This window comes from Struthio camelus, chromosome 2, assembly GCF_040807025.1.
Source record: "Struthio camelus isolate bStrCam1 chromosome 2, bStrCam1.hap1, whole genome shotgun sequence".
Classification (NCBI taxonomy): domain Eukaryota; kingdom Metazoa; phylum Chordata; class Aves; order Struthioniformes; family Struthionidae; genus Struthio; species Struthio camelus.
The window spans coordinates 23,755,317-23,774,863 of record NC_090943.1 but is presented as its reverse complement, the minus strand read 5'-3'; the positions used below and the strand labels follow the sequence as shown (position 1 = coordinate 23,774,863).

The 19,547-nt window shown below is 37.4% G+C and overlaps 1 protein-coding gene across 6 annotated transcripts in view; it reads left to right on the top strand.

The window, feature by feature from the left end:
• Positions 1-19,547, top strand: part of LOC104143282 (macrophage mannose receptor 1) — a 60,194-nt gene that overhangs the window by 2,097 nt on the left and 38,550 nt on the right. For 2 of the 6 annotated variants that reach the window (XM_068934638.1, XM_068934639.1), the window contains 7 exons: positions 2,001-2,115; positions 2,219-2,402; positions 3,907-4,080; positions 9,032-9,196; positions 11,315-11,428; positions 13,460-13,606; positions 18,099-18,281. In XM_068934638.1, coding sequence (XP_068790739.1) covers positions 2,321-2,402; positions 3,907-4,080; positions 9,032-9,196; positions 11,315-11,428; positions 13,460-13,606; positions 18,099-18,281 — 865 coding nt within the window. In that variant the 5' untranslated portion in view covers positions 2,001-2,115; positions 2,219-2,320. Of the gene's footprint in view, positions 1-2,000; positions 2,403-3,218; positions 3,342-3,906; positions 4,081-9,031; positions 9,197-11,314; positions 11,429-13,459; positions 13,607-18,098; positions 18,282-19,547 lie in introns of those variants that run through there. The other 4 variants (XM_068934641.1, XM_068934637.1, XM_068934640.1 and 1 more) reach the window with 3 other exon arrangements.

Genomic DNA, 19,547 nt, shown 5'->3' with positions numbered 1-19,547 from the left:
GTTTACTGTGCATGCTATGTGCTTCAGGTTGTGTTGGGCCCTGAGGCTTATTATTGCCTGTCAGAACCCTGTGCACAGTGTGGCTTTTGTATAAGTAGCTGCAACATGTTTACGCACTGCTAACACCTTGTAAAGGTGTAGTCAGAAAACATTTTTTTTCCACCAGCCATACCTGTTTATTCAGCTTTCCAGCCTTCTCTCTGCAGCCGCTATGCTGCACCATTTTGTGCTTGGGCACAGCAATCCAGGCTTTTGAGTTTAGTTTAGGCTACTTCGGGGCACCTTTTTCACATGCGTTAACGTCCTCTCTTTTAACGCTGCAAGTTACTTAAAACATGGAATGATATTTTAGGCCAAAAATACAATTTTAGCAGTTTCAGAGATCAGGCAATGTTTTTACCGTTGTGAAAATGTCTGACATATTCTCTTCCCAGGAACTTTAAATAAGGTTTCAGGAAAAGGATGGTTGCAAGCATTGCATATATCAGTTTACAGTAACATTGTACTAAATGCTAGTAGAAAAGCATCATAAAAAAAGTTATCACCAGCAGTGATAATTATACATTTCCTTGTATTGTCTATGAGTAAAACTGATTGCCAGAAGGCAACAATTTCGATGTCTAGTGCTGATCAGTTTTACACTACTTCCTAGTGAGCTGGAAGCCAAAGGACAGACGAAGGAAACCGAACCATGGATGAGATAAGTCTAGGTCAGCTCTTTCACTGAGACAGAGGTTATTTTTTCCCAGGTTATTCTCCTGTAGAAAAGTATGATCACTTCCACATTGGAGCCTCAGCAAAGAGCGGAAAATATTCTGTGGTTAACCTGATTTCCCCTTAAATATTTCTCAATTTTAGAATTTGTTGAATTTGGTAATAATACAATAAAATAATTTTTTAATAATTTGAATGCCAAGAGTTGTGTAAATTATTATTTCTTTTACTAGTCTGTAGTCCAGTTAAAGTACCATTTTAAGTCCTTGCACAGCAGGTTGTGTTATGTGATGCAATATTGGAGTGAATTATTAAGTTACCGTTCTAAAATGTATCTCAGCGGGATCAAAAGAAGGAGGAATTCTCAGTCTTTGGGCAAGACCAGCTCAGAAACGCTGCTCTCTCTACCAGATCCAGATAAAAGATGCAAAAAATGTTTATACCAGTTAAAATTTTGAAATAAAGCTTAAAAATGTGAAAATGCGTGCTATGAGGCACCATTTACTAAGAGGGAGAAATAACTCTGGGAGTTATAAACAGCCACATAGGTTTTCATTAGTCATTAAGAGCAGTATTTGATGATGATGATGTAAGTCCCACTGTTGTCACTGTTTCATTCAGAATAGTAAAACGTAAGAAAGGAGAAAGACATCACAGATTACTGCAGTTGAGTGAAAAATGAATATGCTGTGCCTGACCTGCAAGTAGCTTGTGTATGAAGTGTCAAAAAAAAATCCTTTCCTTTAGTTGAAATTTTAAGGGTTCTAGCAGAGCTTATGTGAACAGGGCTCCATACCAAGGGGAGCCTGAAGAAGTGAAGGTCATAGTTGTCTGCTAGAGCTTGGCAGCTGGGGCCCAGGAGCCAGTGACGCCTGGAGTGTTTGCAGGCATGATCTGCAGCGTCCTCTGTGTGTGCTTCCTTGTTTCAGTGACTGTCATGGATGCAGCTTGTAATAATACCACGAGTGAGTTTTTCTCTTCAGTTTAACCCATAATTTAAAGCTATGGGAAACATCAGGTCTATATCTTTACTGCCTTGCACTTTTAAGTATAGATTCTTTCAGTGATGCAAAATAGTTTGAATGTCCTCAAATCTGAGCTTGTTGCATTCTGCATTCACTTTAACAGGTGTAGGCACCAAAAGTATTGCACCCTCTTTTGCTGAGCAGCTGATGAGATTTTAACCCTGAGAGCAGTGTCTCAGTGTCTCATGTCATTCATGTTTGATTTAGACAGTATGTAAGATTACTTCAAACCCAGTGATTCTAGTGTTTTTTGTCCGACAGATACGAGCATCTTTTTAATATATAATGAAGATCACAAGCGCTGTGTGCTGGCTCAAAGTTCTAGTTCAGTGACTACTGCTCCTTGTGTTCAAGACAATGAGTCACAAAAATTCAGGTGGGTCTCAGATCACCAGCTTATGAGCATAGCATTGAAATTGTGCTTGGGAGTGCCTTCGAAGAAAGACTGGGTTCCGATCACTCTGTATCCTTGTGACAAGGCTAGTGAACTTCAGCGATGGGAATGCAGAAATGAGACTCTTTTTGCAATCCAAGGGGAAGATTTGTTTTTCAACTATGGAAACAGACAGGAAAGGAATATTATGCTGTACAAGGGATCTGGTTTATGGAGTAGGTGGAAAGTCTACGGAACCACAGACGATCTGTGTTCTCGAGGCTATGAAGGTAAAGTTCTGCAAATTAATTTCTATATTTCAAACTCATTTCTATGTTTATCTAGTTAAAGTATTTTGAAGCGTAGAAAAACTTCTTTAGTTTTGTTAGTGATCAGTGAGTAGGACTTTTGGAGAAATTGGCAATACCTGAGTTTTTTGGGGGATTCATTTCTTTTCTCTCTCTTTCCTTCCTGGGGCCCCCCCCCCCTTTTTTTTTCTGTTGTCAAAGTTGGATTCTGAAAGGTAATTAACCATGCAAGGTGGTGATTCATTTGGAGAGGAAAAAAGCCCTGTGCTTACACAGAACATGCATATAACCACGTACAATGTGTGATGAAAGCTTTTATAATTTACATGTGTATAGAAACACTTAGTGTGAACACATAGTCTAATCATGTTTTTTTTTTTTCCTTTGGGGAGCAAATATGAATGATGCTGTATGGATTTAATTAACTCTTGATCCCTTCAGCTCCAATTCACTGAAGATGCCTTGTTAGGTGTTTGAAGTGAGTCTCAGAATTGGTACTGATATGTTAGACAAAGAAACAAGGTATTTTAAATTGTTTAATTTTAAATTGTTATGTGTGATGCACACATATATATATATGTGTGTGGGTTTGTGTGTGTATGTTTGCAATAAGTATCTGGGAATATATTTGGCTTCCCATTTAGTATCCTTTGGTAAACAGGAATAGGCACAGAGCGAGGGAGGGATGCATTTTCTAGGGGTTAAGCAAGGGCTGATTACAGTATTAGTCCTTGGGCCAGAGCCAGAATAAAAGTACCCTAGCAAAGCAAATTATGTGAAAGGAGGCAGGGTGGAGATGGCATTCTGGCCCTTCATCCCTTCCTCCTTTGTTTTCTAGCAGCAGTGGAACAGTGTCCTTGGTATGTCATCTCCCTAGCCGTCCCTGTCAAGTGGTACTGCTCTGTACTTCCTCCCACCCACGTATGTACATTGTGTGTGCACACATACGAAAGCTGCTTTAGGTACTTGAGTAAGCCACGCCTTCCAGTTTCTGAAGAAGCAAAAATTGCCTTTAGGTGCAAATGGTGAATTTCTTTGGGTGTAGTATAATAGAGTCCATTTGAGTTAAATACCCTTCCAGTTTATAACTTCATGCCCTTCCCCGTCTACAATGGCTGGCCAGCAATTGGACAGGTTATTAACAGAAGAATCAGCAGTTGTTTGGGATTAGAAAGTCAGTTGCTTACCTTTTTTGACTTTATATTCTTGGTTGTTACGCCTGTAAATTTTAACACAGGAATGTTCTTATCTTGGCTTAGTCAGTTCTGTATGATGTTTTGCTTCAGTGACACAAAACTTCTTTCATTGTGGAAATGGATATCAGGTTAGAGCTAGAGAGTAAAGTTACCCACATCTCCCATTCCTAGTGTAGTTTGTAGAGTTAGCTAGCAAGCTCTGCTTGCTATAATATGATCATAAAGCTGAACTGGCATAAATCCCATGCTTATTACTGCTTACATGTTTTTAAAATGTTGTGTCTCTTTAGATACCTACACAGTGAAAGGAAATGCCAATGGAGCACCTTGTGTATTCCCTTTTAAGTTTAGTGGTAAATGGTATGCTGACTGCACAGATGCTGGCAGGTCAGATGGCTGGTTCTGGTGTGGGACCACTTCAGACTTTGATGTTGACAAGATGTATGGATTTTGCCCATTGAAATGTAAGTTTTGTACATTGGTGAGTCTGCTGTGGTCTGCTATTCAGACCTGGAAATGTTACTGTCCTTGTCATATGCTTTACTGTACAAAATACAATTTGAAGTGGAATGAATGTTTTCCTGTCTCCACAGAGCCTTTCCTTTTAGGAACTACTTAGATATGTGAATATGGGGCTCAGCATAAAAATTTTTGCAGACTACATCCATGTCAGAATGAACACAATCACATGCTGCAAATGTAATTGCACCATTTACTTAAATAAAAAGGTAGTTAGACATGAAGATGTTACATTAGTGTATGCAAACAGCTGTGCAGAAGTTTATGCAGCAGAACTGGAATCTAGAATATCATTTAATTGTAAATTAAGACTAGTTTGTAGGAATGAGTTGCCTCTGGAACACAAAGCAGCTCAAAATAGAACTTTTTACTACGTTCCAGTATTTCCCAGATGTAGTAGTGTGCTCCAATGCCCCGAGTTCTGTAGTTGTATAATTAAAAACAGCAAGAAGCATTAATATTTAACATCCTCTGGTGTGAGCCTAATTAAGAGTTTCAACTGTAATATTATATTAATACAGAACTTTATGTAGAAGTGATAGTATTACTTTGAGTAAATCTGTGTAATATGCCTGTATGGATTTGAATTACTCTTGTTTTTACATATTTGAATAAAATTTCTTTGAACTTCTGTAAAGCACCTACAAAGCACTTTGTCTTCAAGCTGCTGCTTTTCCTGTCATGCTGAGATAGGTGGCACTTCTCCCTCCCCTCTTTGTTATTGTAGCTTTCCTGTAAAGCTCCAGCTGACCACAGTCACAGCTGAAGAGAAAAATATCTGTCGTTTGATACGAAGAAAATGGAGTGGATTGATCTTAACTGCTCTGATGATGAAGTATCAGTGTGCTTGTATGACTTCCATGAATGATGCTTTCATTATTTCAGACAAAAATTGCATGCTGTTTTTTTATTATTTTAAATATATTAAAAAGTCTTTGGGAACATCAGTCCCGTAAATATAGCACATGCAAGATCAGCCTAAGTATGCTACATGTGTAGCATGCTTTCAGTAAAGCAAATAGGAGGCATCATTAAAATTTTGTTTAGTTTTTTGGCATAATTCAAGGAAATCCATTCGGATGACTGTGATTGTTTTTGGAAAAAGCTGCTTTATGCTGATTGCCTGCATGTTTCCTTCCTGACTCTGCAGTACTGACTATAAAATATTCAAGTTTGTGTCATACAATTTAATTAGAGACAGGCCTGGGTAGCAGAAGTCCAGACTGTGACAGAGGAGTGCATTGCATCTAAGAATGATCAGTTAATAAATGTCAACAGCAGTTTTTAAACATAGAACTTTTAAGTCTTTGTATATTCAAGTTAATTTAATAAGATTTAAGCACTGTTTTTTTAAAATATCAGGGGAAGCAAAGGTGCTGATATGAAAATATGTAATGCAAACGATTACAGCCATTCCTCCTGGGGCACAGACACGCAGAGAAATTATTGTGATTGAAATAGTCACTTATTTTCATTGTGAGCAAAACCTACTCAAACGTTCTCAGATACAAAGAGAGTTAAGACTATACTCATGGGCAGTTACTGTTGCTCAACAGAAGTGTAGAAATTTGACCAGTGTAGGTAACATAGTGATGAGTATGAGCCTTTAGTTTGGTGCTTTAAAAAGAGATACTGATACAGTGGCAATGGAAACTTAAATCCCACAGGAAGAAACAGAGAATTTTTATTACTTCAAACAGTTTTTAATAGCCTAGGAAATATTGATGCTTTACAGGTTGTACTATGTCTCCTTGACATAGTCTTTTTGTCTTCTGTATAGTCTTCTTGACATAGTCTTGACTATGTCTTGTTGAGGAAGAAAACAGATTGCACAATACAAGATCGTCAGGAGAGCTAGACATGAGGAGTGTCTGTGGCTATATTCAAGCTGGCAAAAGTCTATTAAGACCACTTTTTTGATCAATTGAAAGAGCTAGAATTTCTCTGAAAAATTTAGAGTGCCTTATAAATAATGCTGGCTAGGGCCCGTGGAGAGGAAACAGGGTGTACAGGGAGCGAGAAAGAATGTAGTCATTTAGGAAGTCTGCCTCCATGCATTTATTCACTAAATACTAAATTTATTTTTTATAGCAGCTTTTTTCCCCATGTTGGCTTTTCAAGACGTTCTGAAGGGGTTTTTCACTGTGGTTTTCCATCTGACTCAAAATGCTTGGTGTAACTGGTCAGCTGAGTTTTATGAGACACTGTCTTCTTCCTTCTGAATGAGCTGGAACTCATGACCTGACTTTGAGCCTCACAAATTTATCTAACAAAAAGAAAGGGAGGAACTCTTTAGGAAAAGAGATTTAAATAAAGATAAGTGTGTGAAGAAAATTTAGTATACTTTAGACCTTTTTAGTCTTGACAGTACTTAGTTATTTATCTTTATATACTATATTGTAAACTCATGTGGATTATAATGCCTTTATTATGGGATTACGTTCTGACTATGGGGTTAAAGAGGGAAAAACGGCAGTTATTTTATGTGTGATCTGACAGATTTTATATTCTGTTTTTGCTTGCCATGATTCTACCCTTGCAGTTGCAAAGGATATTGGCCTGACACTCCAACTTGCTTTTGGTGGACAACTAAGAAAACAAGAATCCTTTTACTGTTACTGCTAGTCAAAGGCCAGATTTCAATTTGCAATTTTGAAATTAAAATCTCTCAAGACCATTACCAGTGTCTTAATTCTTCCACTTCCAAATTCAGGAGGAATACTGTATTCTGACCTGATAATTCAGTTGGCATTGTTTTGATTATAAATGTAATAAATATTTAAATTGGTCAGGACTTTCCTATGCCTTTTCTGTAAATTGGAACTTGTCCATCAAGGGCTATGCCTGAAATCTGATGTATTTTTTTTTGTTTACTTTGCTTTAAAGATTGAGAATTTTTGATGACAAGAATGAAATCTTATGACTTACTATATTGTATTTCTGGGACTTTGATAGTAACTCTTAGTGGAAATGGCTAGTTTTCACTAACCTCAGCATGTACAAAAATTGCATGCTGAATTCATCTCTGAAGAGATAAAGTTGAACTTTTTTATTCTCCCTCCAGTTGTGCACTAACGACAAGTGTAGTTCAACATTAATTTAGTTCAAATGCTAAAATATAGTTCCAGAAAAGCAATTCCTCTTCCGATTTCTCTGGGGATACAAAGCTTTAAACGATAGCCTTTCAGAAATTCTGCTCTGTGAAGGTATTTGACCTCATAGGACTCAAACATCTTAAAAATAAATTTTTGAAGGTTAAGAACTGAACTTTGATTTTTATGAAGACCACAGCTCTACAGATCAGCCCTTTTGAAAGCCAGCCATAAATTAACAGACTTGGGGGAGGGGAGTGAAAGGTTGGGTGAATGTCAAAGACATATTTTCTTGTTCCCTAGTAATGCTTGTATAGAAGTAGTTGCCACCAATGCAGAGCAAAAAGAAATTTTAAAACACTTTTTATCAGGTCAGCACCAATTTGCTTTACCAAATTCTAGATTTTAATACTTTTACAATCTCCATTTTACCTCAGGCTTATTACCTCAGGCTTACCTCAGTTGTTTGCAGGAATTTATGGTCTTGTTGAACACAATGTACCAAAGAAATTTTACCTTCCGGTAGTCATAAATATTTTGGACAGAAGTTGTTTTACAGATAGCGATACAAAAGTTTCCATTTTTGGTCAAATGTCAATATTACAGTAGGCTACGTTTTATTTTTGTTGTGTAAGGCTAATTTGAAATGAAGCACTTCATATTATCTGTAGGCTATCAGATTTAATACAGGAAAAAGTGGAACTGGTTACTGACCTGCTGACATTTAACATGTACCATCTTTTGTTTTGAGTTTTGTTTATTGTACTGTTTTCCTCTTATTTGCACACTAAAGTTTTCTGAGCTCTCTGAAATCGGAAAAGGAAAAGACCTCTTTCTTTCAGATTTTTCACAGCTTGCAACTTGAGAAGCTCTGATACAGGCTGCAGGAATTTCGGTTCTTTTCCCATGGTCAGCCAACATACAGTGACCTCCGGTATATTCTGCTTTTGTCGTGCAACTTTAATCTCTTTACGGAGAGCATTTAGCTCAGTGTTGAGGCCTCTTGTAGGATCCGTTTTTGGCAGAGCAAGATCACACTGTTGTAGGTTGCTTGCTGGGGGCATAAAACTGATGTGAGCCGGGAGAGGCTGTAGCAGTAGACTAAGCGATGTGATACCTACTGGGGCCACTTCTAATGTTGGGCCCTGCTGGAAGGCAGTTTCACTGGCTTGGTATTCGGCCATGTCCTCCTGTGCCAAGTTCAGGTATTCGGGACATCACACTTGAGTCATGTGGCAGAGAAGGTGGTCTGGTGGTGTATCAGATACGTGCTTAGGACAGCGCTGGAGCTGCAGGAGAGTGCAAAAAGTTGAAAATGTAAGGTTCGCATTCAGTGCATGGGATTTGGCAGACTGAAGTGCAAAGCAGCTGTTAAAATACCTCTATTGCAGTAAGAAAATCAGTAGCCGCTTGGGTACTACATAGTACTGTTCTTAGTTCAGAACAGTAGTCGGCCTGAGGTACACCTTAGGTACTGTGAGTTTTTAAGCTTATTTTTTCTTCCATAGTGACAATTCAACTCTTTTAGCTTGACTTGAGCCACTCATCTTCTCTCTTGAATACCAGCTTTGTTTTATCAGAGAAAACGGCGAGTCTTTCATTACCTATATATTGCCCAACGCTGCTGTTGTGGTTTAGATCTGACAAGGATTTACTAACACGTTAGAGAGCTTCAGGACTCCTTCCAAATTGGTTCTCTACTGAAATGTTTAGATTTATATATTTTTGCTGTGTGATTTATTCTACATGTTATCTGGCTCAGTCTTAGTAATTGGTTGCAATGCTTCTTTTTTTCTCCCTACAGTTAATAGTCTTGATTTGTTGTGGAATACTGACCCTTTAACAAATGTCCAGTACCAAATAAACTCCGAGGCAGCTCTGAAATGGCATCAGGCAAGAAAAAGCTGTCAACAGCAGAAGGCAGAGTTATTAAGCATCACTGAGTTGCATGAGCAAACATACCTGACAGGTAGAGTAATGTCATCCATCAGCTTTTTTAAAAAGTGCATTACTGTAACAACAACAGTCATATACCACACTCCGTCATGAAATTAAGTACTTTTTTCAGTTCTGTTAATTAGCAAATTTAAATTGCTACCTTGGATAGCTCAGCTGGAAGCACTTAAGAAAGATAATGATTATTTTATCCTGAATTAATATTCTTAGAAGCTTACAATAGCATAAAAAATACAGCAATTAAGTAAGCAATAAAGAAAGAAGGCTGGAGTGCCGGAAAAGGCAAAGTAGTTTTCAAATCAAAGATTGAGGTATCAAGATAGCATTCTTTTTATGTTCTTTATACTTGTGTATGCTAGTCAGCATTTTTTTACCTGTTTTTTTAAAGCTGCCTATGTCATCAATATGTGCTAAAACACAAAAAGAAAAAAAAAGAACTAATAAACCAGAAGGACTTAAAAATAGCTTGCCTTATTCTCAATCTACTGTCCATTTTTTTTTCTTTTTGAAGTCATTTTCAAATTTCTCCTCTGAGAAAATTCACTCCTGAATTCTTGCTTGGATGCATTTACATTCTATAATGCAACAGTGCCCTTTTTACAACTCTCTTTGCCTGTATACACATATTAAGTAGTCCACTAATTCCTCTGTTAGGTAGATTAGAAAATATTTTGACTATGTTACATTGGTAGGAAAATAATCTTTTCTATGCTATAAGATATTTATTTTAGTTTATAAGTTTAGAGGATGTCTGGTCATTTGATAAATGTATTTTTAATGCTATGTACAGTCTTTTCTGTCTGAACTTTTGTTTTCAGTTTAAGAATTTGGTCAAAACATGGGCTGTTCTTTTACTGAGTGTGATGAACTTATTGTTGAACAGAGTGCCCAATGGAGCAGTCTGACACTGAAATCTAGCAATGAAGTCTTTAGTAGATGTGTTTTAATTGCATACTGGTATATATTGCTGCCAAATATGTGTGAAAATTGGCATTTCATTCTACAGAAATCCTGGCAGAATCAAGATTTCCTGTCATACTTGCTTCTAGATTCTCTTAACCACAACTTATGCTACTGTGGAAGAAATACTGGAACACATCAATGTCTTGGTGTCAAGTTAGGCTCTGGTGTGGCACTCCTGTCCTTTCCAGTGGTAAACTACCTCGCTTTTAACCGTGCCATGCTTCAACTGCTGCCCATGGTCACAAAGTCAAAGACAGCTAAAAGATATAGAACAAAATTGCGTATTAGCATGACAAGACATCATCAGTAAAATCAAAAATTTATAATATATGTTATGCAATGGTTTCCTGAGAGCAATGCAGAAATATATTAATTAAAAAAAAACAACAAATCACCAGTCATCCAGCTAGCCTTCCAAGCCTTAAAGGTAAGGCAGAGGTAGACAGTTGATTAATAACGACTATAAGGACTGCTGGAGATTTCAGTAGGACCATACATGAGCATGACATTATTTCTAAGTGCTTTTCAGAACTGGAACAATAAATTGGAACTAGCTTTGGGATGTTGACTTCTCATTTTTGATAGACTATTGGCTAAAGAAGTGAAATCAGATGAGTCTGAAAAATGTACAAGATGCACTGTAAAAATGAGGATCTTTGGAATGTTCTTATGTTAATATAGTTTAATAAAATACAAACAATTTTTTTAGATTACAATATTTTGTAAATTTTGAACTTGCCATTTGCTCATTTTATTGGAAAATAAAATACACAATAGGAAATTATTCACATTTGCTTTTAGAAAACTGAATTTTGTTTTTATGACCTTTTGTGCAACTTTATCAATTTTATATTTTATAATTCTGAAAGGTAAGAGATTTGTTTTATATTTATGACAATCGGTTTATGAAGAACATATATAAATGTCCCTTTGTTTTCTGTTCTAACAAAATCCCCACGCCTGGAATTCTGAAAACTCTAAAGTGAACCATGTAAGACCACATATATAGGTTTAGCCTTCCCACCGCAACTCTGTAGTTAAAAGTTGTTAAAACTTGTGCTGGGTCAAAGGAGAAGCAAATGGTAGCTGGACTTCAGCTCTCAAGTTTTAAGAAAGTATTTGCTCTCGCTGTGTACTTCCAGTATTTCTCTTTGTCTTTGTTATCTAGGTTTGACTGGCAGATTGAGTTCTGCTCTCTGGTTTGGTCTTAACAGTTTGAATTTCAACAGTGGATGGCAGTGGGTTGGTGGTGCTCCTTTTCGATACTTAAATTGGGTTCCAGGTAAGGATTGTTTGTATTTAAAGGACAAAAATCTGGGTCTTGGTGCAATGGGTTTCTTTTGTAGTACTCTCTTCTCCTACATTTGTTGAACTTGTTTTGATGCTGAAAGATTCTGACTGTGGATATAAACACTGAATGATGGCCCTTTTACTGGGGATACATACTGGGCTTAATTTATCATTCACAATGGGAATTATAGCTCCAAATCCAAGGAAAGTTTTAAAAGTCATCTACTTAACGTTTCCTCTGGATATCTTGTTAATTTCCTTTACTTCTGCGTAAATATGGAATGAATCGAATGCTATAACTCTCTTAAGCTGCGGGATTATACTGTTCAATATATTTTTTATTTTTTTAGTTCCTTTCCTTTGCAGTTTGTTTTATTTGCTTTAAAATTGGATTTTCATTTTCATTTTAGGATTAATCTACCCATGGCAGTAACATGTATGAATGTGTTAGGCTAGTGTACTTTGAAGCAAAAAAATCTACACCTTCACACCTGTAGTTGCAATGTTGAACTCTGGTGCCTGTATTGAAAAGATGCCACCTGTGCAGACAGCAGAGAGGTACTTATCTGGTTGGCTATTCAGAGTGCCTCTGTTCAGGTGATTTGTAGCAGGACCCCAGGAGGAACCTGTTTCCTTGGACTGGCTATTCAGGAAACCTTTGGAGACTAGGCTAGTAACTTAAGAGTAGTTGCCTGAAGTTAGGTGGTATGAATGTTGTTCTTCATCTTCACTAAGAGTGTCACCTATGTTTAATAGGCAGTAGCCACTGTGTGTAAATGCACACTGCATCATTTTACACAGTAACTTCCTTTTGTAGATAAACCCAAAGCCACATTTCTGGTGGACAAACTTCTTGTGCAGGCAAGCTTGAAGAGTGAATTTAACCATTGTATAAATAGCTCTGCAGTGGAGAGAGCACACAAAAGGCAAACAGATGGGCTGAACTGAAAGTTGCTCTGATGGTATTTATAGCTCTGTCTTACAAGTGCATTGATGAGGATCTGCATATAATGAAAAAAGGTGTAAAGCTTTGATTAAGTGAGACGGGAGCCAAAGCAATGAGGGGAAGCTATTTATGGTTGTTAAAACTGCAGGCAGTTCTCAGTTATGCTAAGGAGAATTGTATGGGTTTTGAAGTAACTAAGCTGACCTCCCTTTATCTTGAACTCCTTATATTTGATTTCACTCTGTTTCTTAATCTCATTTTCAAAGGTAATACTCTTAAATCCGTATGGCCTATTTTATGAGGGTGCTATCTCTTGCATGAGTTTGCTCTACTCAGGCAAATCTCTATCACATCCGCATTACCCTGGATGTTAAAAGCGTTGGCTGTACTTCCACTAGTGCATTTTTGAAGAACTGATGGGAGTTTCACGTTCTTCGATCTCTCTAGCCATAAATAATCAGGAAAAAGAATATGTGACCACAGAGCTAAATTATCAACAATTAGACCAAAACTATGCTGGTTAGACATTTGGGAGAGCTAACTGCTAACAGCTGAACTTCTGTGTGCGTTAAAACAATTTAATTTTTGTATTTTGGAAAAAAAAGCATATATATTTTTTTCTCCCATGGAAGATATAACCTATGACTGCCAGTAGAAGACTAAATGTAGTCTAAGGTAATCAAATCATAATGATATAAGAATATTTTCATTTCAACAGTCTTGCACATTAAAAATTATTCTTTTGCTGTGTTTATAGCTGAGCAGTACTGAAACTTACTTATGTATAGCATAGTTGCACGTATTCAGAAATGAAACAAAATCCGTGTCAGGTTTACTCACATTAGACGAGATCTTGAAAAATTTGTCTGGTTTACTGTAGAAACTTACTTACACGTCCTAAGGAAATGAACTTCTCCATTCAAGCTAAGGGACTGCTTACTGTTGAGGATCACAGTTGTATAGATACTAATGTATCTAATAATTAAAGCCTGGAACAAATTAGACTGAGAGTAACTGGGAGGGTAACTCTCATGTACTTATAATTAGTTGTTCTTGTTGGACTTTTTGTTTTTTAAGGAAACCCCTCTCCAGAGCCTGGAAAAATCTGTGCAGCGTTAAATCCTGGCAAAGGTGCCAAATGGGAGAATCGGGAATGTGATCAGAAACTTGGCTATATTTGTAAACGAGGAAATGCTACTTTAGAATCTTTCATTATTTCTGCAGGTAGGTTTGGTCATAAAACCGCAACAAATTATTAAAGATCAGTGTTTTACATCTGTGATTCTAATAGGTATTTGTTTTTCTAGATGGTAAAATTGAGAAAAGGTCATGTCTCTACAGACTTTGGATTGACTGAGATTCCCTGTGAAAGAGAACAGCGTGTACTTCCTTTTTTATTCTGGCCTCCATACTTCCTATATAGTAATGTTTCTCCAGTAGCTTTGAGCTCTAAATTGCAGAAATGGCTGAGTTTTCTTTTCCAAAAAACAAGCAGACGTGTCAGATTTTCTTAATGAAGCAAAAGGAGAAATAATGTACTGTTTGAAAAAGAGTGTAATTATCGAAAGCCTTAAGCTCTCATTTAAAAGAATCTATTTCATCTTGCGATCATGTCTACTACTTATGAAATAGAATGAGTTTGCTCATGCAGGTTGGTAGTGGACTACAGGGTTTTTTTTAACGCTTTTGAGAGAGTTAAATAATAGTAGTAATAAAAAATATACACGCGCGCACACACACACACACACACACACACACTTTTTCAGAAGAAATATCATTTTGGCATGTGCTTAGTGCGCACAGGAAAGACAAAACAGGGAAAAAATTGTCATAGCTTTATTTATACCTGGTGCCTTAAAATCCCTCTGTGTACCATAATTTACCTTGTTACTTCTTCCTTCATTTCATCACCCTTTCCTTCTGTTATCCCCTGCATCTGAAGTTTTTATCTCTTTCCAGAACATACAGATATATCCTAAATCCGTTGACATTATTTTGCATGAGTTTTAGAAGCGGAAAGCTTCCATTGTCAAGCCACTGTTGGATTTCTAGTCTGTCTGTTCATATGCGTTATGGGCAAACCAGATGTCAGACACGTAGTTTTCAAAAGGTTTGGTTTGTAAACCATGTCTTTTAATGCCTTTCCTGATTCTGCCAATGTGTAACCAGTCTGGTCCGAACTGTTTAGGATAGAGGCTTCTGCCTAATTTGTTTTGCTTTATGAATAAGGGAAAACTACACAAGAATGTGCTAGTGTCTCATGGATGGTTTGGGACATCAAAATTGCAGTCAAGCGTATTTATTGCCTGGTTTGAGAAAGACTTTACTGTATATTTTAATACTTTCCTGAATTAAGACGTAAATTTTTGTTGATATTTGTATACAGCTGATAATCAGATAGCTTGCTTTATATAGCTTGTCTTAGACTTTTCAACTGGCTACTGCTCAGCTTTTCAGTTTCTTAAATCAATCCTTAAAAACTGATGACTGTAAATAGGCTATCTGTTCAAAAGTGGCTGCTATCTTGTTTAGATTTTAATTCAGTTGGAGGGGTGGAATGCATTAGGCTTTTGACCCCTGCCCCCTTAGTGCAACAATAATGGGGGAGGAAGAAGAGAAACAAGACAAAAGTTTTCAGTTGTACAGAAACTGCTGAGTAAACATGGTGACAGATTAAGCAGAGATTGGCAGTGATTCATATCTCAAATTATTTTCCAAAACGTCCACTGGGAGGAAGTAATAAAAGAAATAATCATGTAACCACGCAAGGTGTTAAATGCCCTCAACTTCTACTGATGTAAAGGAAGACTCATGGCAGACAATGTCTTCCTGACTAGGGCTCCTGAGTCAAGAAATAAATTAATCTCAAATACGTGCATGCACTTACTTGTGCACCTAATGCTAAGCACATTGGCAATCTTTTCAAATTTAACCCCAGAAGGTGCAACTGAGCCCACTAAGACAGTATGTGAGGGCAGTGAGACAGAAGAACACTTTACAGCAGAATATAGTCATGCTTGTATCCAAAACAAAGCAGAGAAGGATCTTGGCAGAACATTTACTTTTGTTGCAAATGAAGATTTTTAGGAATACAGCAGCCATGTAGCTTTTTGCAGCAAAAGTTTTTTTCCAGCAGGGGGCCACATAATTATATACATGTAAGTGATGTAAGACTTAGGGCTTCAGAGCATTAGTCCTGTGATACAGCTAAATGGATCAAAAGCAGCCTGTTAATTTCACTGGCAAAACTTGCTTATTTTTTAACTTCATTTTCTAAGGAAATGGACATGTGTGATCATGCTGTCTGTCTGTCTGTCCACCTCTATCAAATGACTGCTGAAACAGATTTCATCCCAATCTGACAAGGTCTAGTGATCCTAGAGCGTTATGTTTCCAAATGTTTCGTAAAACCCAACTTCTGGTTAGCGGAGATAAATTCTATTAGTGACACTGTTGTGACTGCTATGTGAGCTCCCTCTCATCAGACCACAGAGACTGGATATAGGAGAGAGAAGTTCTGAATGCCTGAATCATGAGGCAAGCTTTAGTTAGTGCTTTCACCGCCTAAGCACCCAAGTCAATTACTGTGAGACCTTCAGGCTTCAGGAAACAAATAGCTTACAAAATTACTTGCTGTCTTTTTGAGGAAAAGTTGTTACCGAAAAACCATTCCGTGCTTACAAGCTTCATTTCTGCATGTTGATCTGTTCCACAGTAAATCCATCAGCTGGACATCTGGGATAGCATTTTTTTTACACACTAATTTAATTTCTTTGATTATATTGTATTTGTTTAAATTTGCATTGCTTCTTTGCGTGAGTCACATGAACCTCAAGGTCTAGCACTCGTTTTTCATTAGAATGAAAAAATGGTTATGTGACTTTGTGTCGTCATGTGCATTTCCTTTAAAAGTAGAAGGGGGAAGCACAAAGTTCATTTTGTCTGAGTACTAGAAATGAAGAATTGAAGGCTTTTTCTTACTGGGTAGTACCTCACTATGTCATTCAGTAAGACGTGCACCAAAAAAGCTAGACTGTAAACTGCTTCTCTTATTTCGCTGCCTACAACAAATTCCATGGCATCACTGGATTTACAAGCAGAAGAGCCTTCTGGCCTGCCATAGCCGCTTTAGCGTTTACAGATAGTCCCGCAGTCTGAAAAAGAGACTTTTACAGAATTCACTGGGGAATAAAGAGCTTTGTGACAGTCTTTGTGGCCATGGCTGAACTGCTGATATTCATTCTATTCAGTCATAACAGTTTGCAGAAGGATGCACAAAGCGTGTTGGAGATGCATGTAGGCCTACATTTTTTTCAAAGCTGTTCTCTGACTCCTGTAGCAAAAACCTTAAAATGGCATATGGCCAGAGACCAATACAGGCATGGAATGAATTAGGCAGCTGCCTAAAGCATCAGACTAACTCTACAACAGTATTTGCCACCTTGCTTTCTCCCTTTCCTCCCTCACTAATCCGAGCAACGCTAGGTACAACCAGTTTGACTTTCCAGGATTCTCCCTCTCAATTCCAGTTCTTTCCCTTCTATGACAGGACTGATGGCTCACCTCATCCCTGGGGAGACAAAGTTCATTACTTAACACTTTCTGAGAACATGCTAATACTTTCTTGAGGCAGGTCTGCAAATGGCAGGCTATGTTTATAGCTGTGCTAGAAATCTGTGTTGTGACACTAAGTACCTACTAATTGTTGGCATATTCCAGCTGAAACAGGATATAGGTTTGCAATGTGGGCCTGACTGACCATGACTTTGGATGCCTACTTAAGTATTTCCATAGAATATACCCAGTGTCATACACAAACACATTGCTTCTACTGTCCCAACAAACGTATTAAGATTTTTTTTGCTAACAGAATTTCTGCAAACCTGCTGTCCGTGTTCTGCTCTATATGGTGGTGTTTGCTAAGCCCTTCTGCTGATTATAAATCGAGTGCTGCAAGAATCATAATTTGTTTCTATGACAGTGGTATTGTGTTTATTAGACTTTTGGATGGCACTCCTCCCAGAGCTGAATTGTTTACTGAACAACAGCGTGGTTGTTAGCAGTACTCCAGTGCTGTCTTATTTGCCGAACTTTTAAAAGCAATTTTTACGTGTAAATCGTTTACTTTGGCAGCGTAATTTTCTCAGTGGAGCCTTCTAAAAGGATTCCTAAAAGTAGGATTTTTATTTGGGTTCTCTTGTGATGCTGTAGAATCAATTCTCTTGTCTTTGCTATTGTAGCAAATAGGACAAATCCATAAAATGCTTAAGATTTGTTGGGAAAGATTGCCCTCATATATATGTTTTGTAAGCCTAGGTTCTTATCATGTATCCACGCAGCCTGGAGAATGAAGAGAAATGCTAACATGAGTGCAGAAAGCTGACAGAGCACAGCTTTGTAGACCTTACATTTTAAAGAGGATCACAGCGTGTAAGCTTTAACAGGTCAAAAGTATATTTTAATGGTCAATTTTAATTCTGTCTTTTCCCATGTTGCAAATACTTCTTTTGTAAATGTAGTAAACTTTTAAAAAAAATTGGAAGTTTTAATTTTTAATCATGCTTACATTTTATATTCCTTGCACATATTTTTCAGCTCTGCTATTCTTCATGAATAACTTATGTAATTAATTAATTTGTTATATCTTTGCTTATGTAATTTTCAGTCTTTAGATAAGAGTAGAATTCTAGAACTGTTCATGGACATTTCTTTTCAGAGACTAACGTGCCTGTTAGATGTCCTGATCAATGGATGTCGTATGCTGGTCACTGTTACATAATTCACAGGGATCCCAAAATATGGAAGGATGCCCTAACTTCTTGCAGAAAGGAGGATGGGGATCTGGCAAGCATCCATAATGTTGAGGAATACAGCTTTGTTATTTCTCAGCTTGGGTACCGTGAGTATTTTTCATAATGACAGATCAATATTTATACTAAGCAATTTAAGAGTCTTGAATATGTCTTATTTGCTAAGAAAAGGAGGAGTCTGTTTCAGAAAGGTTGCCCTGATCCTAGGGTGCAGAGGGAATTAAATTTTAAATTTCCAAAAATCTTTGGAAGAAAAAAGAATGGTAAGAGCACTAAAAGAAACAAACTATACTGTCACGGAATAGCTGTGATCAATGTTGTGGATTGCATCAAACCTAAACTACTATTTCTCAGGATCTGCTTCTACTTCCTCTTACTGAGGTAAAAATAATTGTTAACCTTTTCAGAGGATGGGAGGAATTATACTGCCAGTCTACAAAGATAAGTGAGAGGAAACAGTGCTTGTTTGTCAAAGACAGTGTGGGAAGATCTGAATTCTATTATCAGCACTGCTGTGTCCTAATTTTTAAAGTCAGGTTCTGCCACCTGTGTTTCTTCTGCAAAAGAAAGATGTCTGTCCTAGTGTGTGGATTCAGATGTACTCCACCTAAATGTGTTTCTTAGGCCATAGATCTCAGCTTCTGAGTGCACGTTTTAGTTATTGCAAAGCAAGTTAGGGTACAGATGCAGGGTGTTCATCGAGGGAGATCCAGTCATGCTGATTGTAGGGCAGTTTTGTGGCTGATACTGCTTTGTGTGGACCTAATTTTAAATATAGCGTCAATGACTGCTTTTTGGCAGGAGGAGCATGTTCACACCTATGTTTGCTTCTCTGCAATAACTAATCTTGTGGGTGCTCTTAGTCCCAGGTAAGTGAGAGGTGGTTTATTCTTCACTGATAGTGCAGTAAGCTGCCTTGGCCTGCAGGATAACAACGTTCTTAGAGTGGCAAACATAAAACAGTTGATATGCTTTAGTTTTGCATCCTAGCCAACTCCATGGTAACTTGTAATTGTCCCTACATCCCTGAAGAAGTGATTTGTTGTAATTTCATGAAGAGGCCTGCAATTTTTTTCTTCTTTCAAGAGAGATTATCAGGAAAGGTGGGACCTCTACATATGGGACATTAGGGTATTTGAAATAAGTTGGACTTGCATTTGGCTCTGAAGGAAAATAGATGCATCCACCTTACTCCTTGGAAGTACATTACTTCATACTTTAATGCTTTCTTGACTGACTGAGCTGCGCTCTTTTTGTAAATGTGAATGTTTCTGAAAGGCAAACAGTCCTGAAGGAAGCCAGGCTTCTTGCATATGGCACACTCACTGGAATAGACTATTTTGAAAGTTTTCTTT